This window comes from Daucus carota, chromosome 6, assembly GCF_001625215.2.
Source record: "Daucus carota subsp. sativus chromosome 6, DH1 v3.0, whole genome shotgun sequence".
NCBI lineage: Eukaryota > Viridiplantae > Streptophyta > Magnoliopsida > Apiales > Apiaceae > Daucus > Daucus carota.
The window spans coordinates 9,015,914-9,024,200 of NC_030386.2; the positions used below are offsets into that span (position 1 = coordinate 9,015,914).

Below are 8,287 nucleotides of genomic sequence, written 5' to 3' on the forward strand. Positions count from 1 at the left end.
TTTTGTTTTGACGAATAAAGAGGATTTTATTGATTAGACAAATCGCTCAACAAAATAGCATGAACTCCAATGGGAACAAAACTCCTATCGAAAACTCGATCCGGAAGAGAACATGACTCCCTAGCTAGGACGTGGCTGCCATATTAGCAGATCGTTTAATATGAAACGAAGATAAAGTTTGTGACTCAGTGAAGAACTTGCGACAATCTTCCACCACTCGGCGACAAAAAAAAGACATGGCAACCTTACTTCTTATGGCCTGGGTCGCAACTAAGCAATCTGATTCCACCTGAACCTTATTCCAAGCCTTCTGTTTTGTGCAACTTAAGGCCTCCTTGACACCAATCACTTCTACAACTTGATTCGAAAAAAGATATTTGGTGGCAAATTTTTGGGCTGATATCCATTGTAAAAGATATTGTTTTGACGACGCAACAACATTCGTAGCTCTAGGATGCTTTTGGTTCCACACCACCTTATTACGGGCACTCCAGATCGCCCAACACAACGTTAGAAGCTCTGCAGGCCTAATATTATAGCACACCTCCATCGCATAAACCATCCAGCTTGAAAAATCCATCCATATCGTTGTCTGCAAACTCGGGAATGCTAATTGCCAACAACATGTTGCAAAAGGATAGGACAATATCTCATGAACGATGGTTTCATCCGCACAATGACAGATTGGACAGGTCGTTGGGAGGGGAACAAATTTCTGCCATAACATAACTAAATTAAGTAGGTAGACAGTTTGACATAGCACACCACATCAGATTCAGCACCTTTGGAGGTGTTTTTACCCACAAGACTTTGCTCCAAATACTATCATTACTATCAACACTCCATAACTCTTTTCGCTTTTGAAGGAGCCGATAAGCACTCTTCACCGAGTAAATCCCAGACACTTCGTTGCTCCAGTATAGACGATCCACAGCACTATTGACATCAGGCTTAGTGTTGAAAATGCATTGTTGGTCTCTGACATTAAACAAATCTCTAACAACATCCACGCCCCACTCCCTGCGGTCTGAACAGAATAAATAAGCTACTCGATTTGTCTCCAGAGCTTGAGCACTCGATATATCATAAGGGTGTTGATCATGACAGAGCCAAGGTTGGCCGAAAATATTAATTCCCTAACCTGAATCGATAACCCATCGTAAACCTGTTAACATCACTGATTTTGCTTCATAGATACTTTTCCACACGAATCTTGGATTATTACCCAACTCAGAGTCAAGAAATGAACCCTTTGGAAAAGATCTTGCCTTATATAACCTACTAGTCATGTTGTCCGGCTTTGTGAGAAACCGTCACCCTTGCTTACCCAGCATAGCCAAGTTGAAGTCCCTGAAATCTCGAAATTCCATACCCCCAGCCGATTACTGTAAACTCATCTGGTTCCACCACATCCAACGTATACCCCTCCCATTATCAGACTTCTTCCCCCACCATAATTTTGAAATTGCTCTCTCAATATCCTTTGTAATTTATAACGGCAGAAGAAACACACTCATGACATAGCTTGGTAGAGTTTGCACAACCGACTTCACTAAGACCACCCTACTCGCCCGTGACAACTACTTTCCATCCCAACTTTGCAGTCTCTTATATACTTTTGCTTTAAGAAAACGAAGGGTAATTGATTTGCTTCTCCCCATTATACTCAGTAAGCCCCTATATGTTCTGTTTTCATCTGCTTCAATCATATTCAAAATATGACATACCTCGGTTCTAGTAGCCACCCCAATATTAGTGCTGAAATAAACCGAGGATTTCGAAAGATTTACCTTTTGTCCAGACGCTCTTTCAAACTGTTGCAGTAATTCCAAAACTCTCCTCGACTCTCTAACATTAGCTCCACAATAAATATAACTATCGACCGCAAAGAGCATATGACTTATAATAGGAGCTTGCGGACAAATCTTAACCCCATTCAACCAATCTTGTTTGTTATACTTGTCAATGAGAGCGGACAAATCTTCCGCACACAGAATAAATAAGTAAGGGGACAACGGGTCTCCTTGTACTTACACACTACATTATCAGAGAAACCCAGTGATCATGAAATGCCCTTTTTTGAAGAATTGCTCTCAAATATCCCCATTCAACTCGATCATAAGCCTTGCTCACGTCGAGTTTGAGAGCCATACACTCATCATTTCCCCTTTGTTTCTGTTTTAGAAAGTGCATAATTTCATATGAGATCATGATGTTATCAAAAATGAGCCTTCTGGGAATAGACGCACTTTGGTTATCCGACACAATAAGCTCCATCAAATCTTTCGTACAGTTTGCCAACACTTAGGGCTCATTTGTTAAATCTGAATGAAATTTTCTGGATCATTAAAGTTCTGGATGAGTGATAAATCTGAATAGAGAATGAATGATCTTGTTTGTTAAATATTGAATTCTTCTTAACCATAATTATGGTTTTTATTAAAATTTTATCATTACGGTTGGTATTTTTAAAAAATACCTCATTAGCCCATATAAAATATTTTACTATTTTGATTTTTAATCCTAATTTAAAATGATGAATAATTCTTGAATGATTTTTTTTCATATTTATTAATATTATTATATTAATAATATATATTAATCCTTATAGTTAATCTAATTAAATATTATACATTAACTAATTTAATCATAAATAAAAATTATCAACTTAAGAAATTTTTATTTTATTAAAGATCAATTTAAAAATTAAAGATTATATTGGAGTTGTGGAAATTATTTATCAATATATATATATCGGTCTTTCTAATGTGTGCCCAAGGGCACACAATAAGCACGTACTTTCATGAAAATGGTTTGTTTTGATTGGTGGAATTGGTGTAAATGCAGGGGGGCCATTAACATTTATTACTCATCCACCAATCAAAAGCAAGTATTTTCATGAGAGTTAGTGACTATTGTGTGCCCATGGGCACACCATAGAAAATTCGTATATATATATGACTCCCATAATAGTTGAATAGATAAGTGGTGACATAGTAATACGTGAAAGCACAGCAAAAAGATTTCTGGACGACAGACCCTCTTGTTTTCGAGAGGTTTCGTCCAGATGATTTTTGATTCATCCAGCTACTCAATAATTCTATCAAACAGTCTTAACCATCGAATATGGCGTCATTCAGTCCAGTTTGTTTCATTCACTCGTTAACAAATGGGCCTTTAGTGATGATCTTTACTAGAACATTGCATAACGATATTCAAGGAGGAGTTATCATTAAACGCGCCAGAAAGGGGGCCTTATTTTTCCTTAAAAACTATTTTTAAAGAAAGCACATCTCCTCCGTATTTCCAAAAAAAGAAATTGTTTTTCAATTTTACGAAAAACTAACATAAATTTTACTATCAAATCTCACTAAAAAATTAATTTTATTATATTAAAACACAAAATTTGCATGTAAAAAATATTACTTCCTCTATTCCCTTCATCATCTTTATACAGTTTGTATTTTGTGATACCTCTCTCATTTTTATACATTCCAAAAATCAAAATTTTTAATAATATAAAACACTATTACTCCACCATTTTCTCATACTATCTTTTTCTATAATAATATAAAACACTATTAAACTCACTACTTTCCTCCACTATCTCAAATTTATTATTAAATATAAATTGGTCCCCACAATTTCTCATTTTTCATGTAACTTTATTCATTTTTTAAATACTTTCTCGATCTCCATGTCCCAATCCGATGTATATAACTCAATGAAACGGAGAGAGTACAAAACAATTATATGTTTTATATAATAATAATTTTCCTATAAATACCCTTTCCAAGTACACGGCAATTTTGAACAGAATTTCTAAACTGATTCTTAATATTCCAAACATATTCTTAATAATCTAGCAGAAGTTCGGTGAAGTTGAATGATAAAATAATCACTCAATTTAAACTTTAAAATAGCTTATTAAACTCCAAAAATTTACTTTCAAATCACCCAACTCAAATGAATGAAGGTTATTGGATTGAAAAACTTGCAATCAGATTATGAACTTCTTAAGACTTTCAATCAAAATATCAGTGTTAAAATCTATTAAACTTGATCGAAAAAGTTTATTATTGAATTTTTTCAGTTGAGCTACCGAATTAAAAAAATTTTAAGTTAAATAATAAAGCATCCAAAGACTTACGATCACGAGATTAAACTTAAAAAATATTCCAACATCGTTAAACTATTCTTTGACTTTAACGGGTAACGATAACTCTTAGATATTTTGTACCGCTTGCCCTCGACCCAGTTCATTTTACTAGACCCGATATTAACACAACCCATTCTCATATAACCTGGCCCGATGCACACAATAATTGCACTATAACCTTTAATCAGAAAAAGCGCGTTATTGGAGATTCAGCTCAGCCGACGGGATAATCAATCAATTGAGCTACTGAATTAGAGCGCAGCGATCGGGTTTTCAATGAATGAGCTAGTGGAGATGGATTACTTGACGATGTGAAACCCCAAGCGATTGGACATGAACGGACTAAAGAATTGGTAAGTGTATACACACAATCAAAGTTTGAGTTGCATGTTTTGTTGCACAAGTATATTCGTATGTATATATACAAAATAAGTGTTTGAATGTTTGGATTTTGTTTGGTTGATATATATTTTTCACGAGGCCTTATAAGCTAGTAATATATTATAGAGGTTGGTTTATGACTTCCACTAAGTGTAATTACTGTGAAAAATTTAAGGTGTTGAATAATGTTAATATTCTTAAAATGACAATTGATAAAATTAGGACTAAGGCTAGTGATGTATCACTCAATAGCTATAAGAAATGTCGTTTGGGAAGCAGCTATAGTCACTCATCCAGAAGCATTCAAATCTGCAATGAAGGATCTAGTTAAAGCATCAAAAAAAGTTGTAGAGAGATTAGGAGAATCTGACCCCAAAATTTGGTTAAAGACATTTTTTGGTACTCATTATAGCATTGAGAACAACATATCGGAACTCTTTAATTGTTGAATTTTAAAGACTAGATATGCCTATCTGTGTATGCTAACTGAGATACATGAGTTGATTATGGAAAGGATGCATGAAAAAAGAGATGTCATGGCTAAAGTTGACTATATAATTTGCAAAAAATTAAAGAATTTTTAGATGATTATATAAATCAAAGTACTCAATACTCTGTTTTCTGGGATGGTAAGTAGAATTTTCAAGTAAAGTGGAGGGGGATTGGATATTGAGTGAATCTTCAACAACAAACTGGCTCCTGAAGGATGAGGAATCTTACTAGTATCCCATGTAGTTTTGCAGTCTATGATATTCAAAGGTTGAGTTGTCTATCTTGGTATAAAAAGAAAACATATATGCGCACATGTGAATATTGCTTGGAAGTGTTGAACCATTTTCGGAAGAGACTGGTAGGGATGCAATTCTTCTACCATCGATGATAAAGAAGTTGAGGGGAAGACTTAAAAAACAGAAGAGAAGGGTAGGATGGGAAGGTGCAGGGGAAGGACAAATTTACAAGAATGAATAGGCTGGGAAGGGTCATGCATTATGCCCTTTGTAGAGAGAAGTGACATATTAAAGGGAACTATCCTAATACGCTAAAAAACTATGTTGAAAAAGCTAAGCAAATGAGGGGTACAAAAAGAAAAGTTACAAATGAAGATAATTTGGAAGTTGAAACGGAGTTGGAAAGAAATGAAGAAGAGGCCCTGAATGGGAAAGTTGAAACGATGGAGGAAGCTTTGAGAATGAATGCAGAAGAGATACTCACACCATCCCCACCAGCCAGTCAACAACCAACACATATACAAATATTTAAGGACCCAATCATTTATTATTTACATGTGTCGTATAATTGTATATCATTAACATTTCTTTCAAAATATTTTTATGTTAGATATCAACACCTTCTCCTTCAAACCCTTTAAATTTGTTTTGTATGAAACTGTTGAATTATTTTTGCATTGCAGTAAGTTATGGACTATGGTTTTTTGTAATTGCAAAATTACATTGGCCGGCAGAATTCTTGATATGATGTCATGTGCTAGTTTTTGTTATATTCTCTTTTCATTTGACTTTTTGTTATTGTCAGGATTCTTGATCTATTTTCAAAAGGATAACAAAAATAAGTATGGATGTATTAAAGTCCACATGTAATGTTTCTTTTAAGTTTTTAATAGAGATTAACGAAATGACCTATTTGTAAGTTTTAAATGACACATTAAATTGAATTAAAACCTTTACCCTTGATAGGCCAATCGAAAATTTTAGTCCAGTGATAGAAATATCTCTTAAAAATTATTATAATCAAAAAGTGCTATCTTAATAAATATAAAAAATTCAACACAAATTTGACTTTCATTTGCATTTAAATCATTGTCAGGATCTGGTACTTTCCTGACCTAGTTTGAGACTTTGTTTGGTGTTTTCTGTGTATATAAATGCAGAAATAGAGTAACAGCAGAGAATTGAGAGGAGAATAGAGAGAAATAGAGGTGAGAAGCAGAGTTTAGATGAGAAGAGAAGAGAATTCTAGAGAGAGAAAGCAGTTATAGAGAGAGAAGCAGAGAGAGAGAGGTTTTGGAGGCAAAAGCCAATTTTCATATCCTATCTGCAAATGAACATTACACCAGTACTTATAGCTACTAACATAACAGACTTGCATACTCATACAGCACAGAATGACTATAGTACCCTCACTTCTATTACTACTACTATATATTCTACTAATGCTACTGCAGTTGCAGTGCAGTTTCCTGACATTCCCCCCTCCTTCAATCAGCCCATGTCCTCATGGCCACAAAATTCAGGAAAGTTACACTTCAGTAAATCTTCATCTTCCCAGGTGGCTTCATCCACACTACAGCCTTTCCACTGCACCAGCCTTTGGTATACCATCTTATGGTCTCTTAAAATGCTCCTAGTCTCCAGCTGCCGTAGAGGTACCAAATCAAATGACCCCTGCTCATTGACTTGTGGCAGCTGCTTCTGAACTTTAGCTTGACCAATAGCTTTTTTCAGTTGAGAAACATGAAAGACAGGATGAACTCTAGATCTTTCTGGAAGAGCCAACCTATAAGCCACAGATCCAATTTTCTCAATCACCTCATATGGACCATAGAATTTAGCAGCTAATTTCAGATTCTTCCTGATTGCAACAGTTACTTGTCTATAGGGCTGTAGTTTCAAATACACCAGATCCCCCTTTTGAAATTCCCTAGCAGACCTCTTTGCATCAGAATAAGCTTTCATTTTAGCTTGAGCACTCTCCAACAATTCCTTCAATCTACACCATTGTTGCTGCTTAGTCTCCAACAATTCCTCTAAACTACTTATGTTGGTATGTGACCTTTCTTGCCAAGCTAGGTGTCTAGGCTTCATTCCATATACAACTTGGAAAGGAGTTGAGTTCAAAGTAGTATGGAATGTGGTATTGTACCACCATTCTGCTGCAGCAAGCCAAGCTGACCAATTCTTGGGCACCTCACTTGTCATATTCCTCAAGTATTGCTCCAGGCATTGGTTCACCCTTTCTGTACTCCCATCAGATTGAGGATGATAGGCTGTACTGAAGTTCAGCCTGGTTCCAGATAGTTTGAACAAGTTTTGCCAAAACTCACTAAGAAACAAACTGTCTCTATCACTTACAATAGTTTCAGGCAGCCCATGAAGTTTGTAGATTTGCTCAAAGAATATCAAAGCTAAGCTTTTAGCAGAAACAGGATGAGCTAGAGCAATGAAGTGACTGTACCTGCTAAACCTGTCCACTACCACCCAAATTACTTCATTTCCTTTGGACTTAGGTAAGCCAGTGATAAAGTCCATGGCAATGTCTCTCCAGGGCTCCTGTGGAATCCTCAGTGGTTGCAACAGGCCAGGATACTTAACATTCTCCCCTTTATTCTGCTGGCAGATAGCACATTCCCTAACCCAGTGCCCTATGTTCTGTCTGATTGAGGGCCAATAGAAGTATTCCATCACCTTCTTAATAGTAGCCCTCACACCAGAATGTCCCCCTTGACTGTGACAATGCAATTCTTCAAAAATTTGATGTCTTAGGTCTCCTTTACTTCCCAATACCCATTTGCCCCTGAACATCAACAATCCTTGTCTGAAATAGTATTCTTGGGGACCTCCTTTATCCACAGTAATTGCAGCCACAATTTCTTGAATTTCACTATCCCCTTCATAGCTATTCTCAATCTGACTCATCCACTTAGGTACCACCTCAGATAGCTGGTGACAGTAGGCCACTATCTCAAAGTGATCTTTTGGAGAGATCATCACTTCTTTTCCTTTCCAGCTG

The 8,287-nt window shown here is 35.9% G+C and overlaps 1 protein-coding gene and 1 long non-coding RNA gene across 2 annotated transcripts; one reads left to right on the top strand and one right to left on the bottom strand.

Annotated features, from left to right (window-relative positions):
• Positions 1-124: 124 nt before the first annotated feature.
• Positions 125-1,289, bottom strand: LOC108225834 (uncharacterized). Its single transcript, XM_017400789.1, has 3 exons — positions 1,142-1,289; positions 783-1,027; positions 125-715 (listed from the first exon to the last, which is right to left on the bottom strand). The coding sequence occupies exons 1-3, from the start codon at positions 1,287-1,289 to the stop codon at positions 125-127; spliced, it is 984 nt and encodes a 327-aa protein (XP_017256278.1).
• Positions 1,290-4,283: 2,994 nt separating this feature from the next.
• On the top strand, positions 4,284-5,879 carry LOC135147338 (uncharacterized). Its single transcript, XR_010284847.1, has 2 exons — positions 4,284-4,512; positions 5,178-5,879. It is a non-coding gene; the product is annotated as an uncharacterized LOC135147338 (long non-coding RNA).
• Positions 5,880-8,287: the final 2,408 nt, after the last annotated feature.

Bases quoted from the DNA above. Each gene is read 5' to 3' on its own strand.
- LOC108225834 (XM_017400789.1), bottom strand. From the start codon at position 1,289: ATGACTAGTAGGTTATATAAGGCAAGATCTTTTCCAAAGGGTTCATTT. The intron at 1,028-1,141 runs GTTAGGGAATTA...TATTCTGTTCAG, and splicing joins ACGATGGGTTATCGATTCAG to ACCGCAGGGAGTGGGGCGTG. The intron at 716-782 runs GTGCTGAATCTG...ATGTTATGGCAG, and splicing joins GGGTAAAAACACCTCCAAAG to AAATTTGTTCCCCTCCCAAC.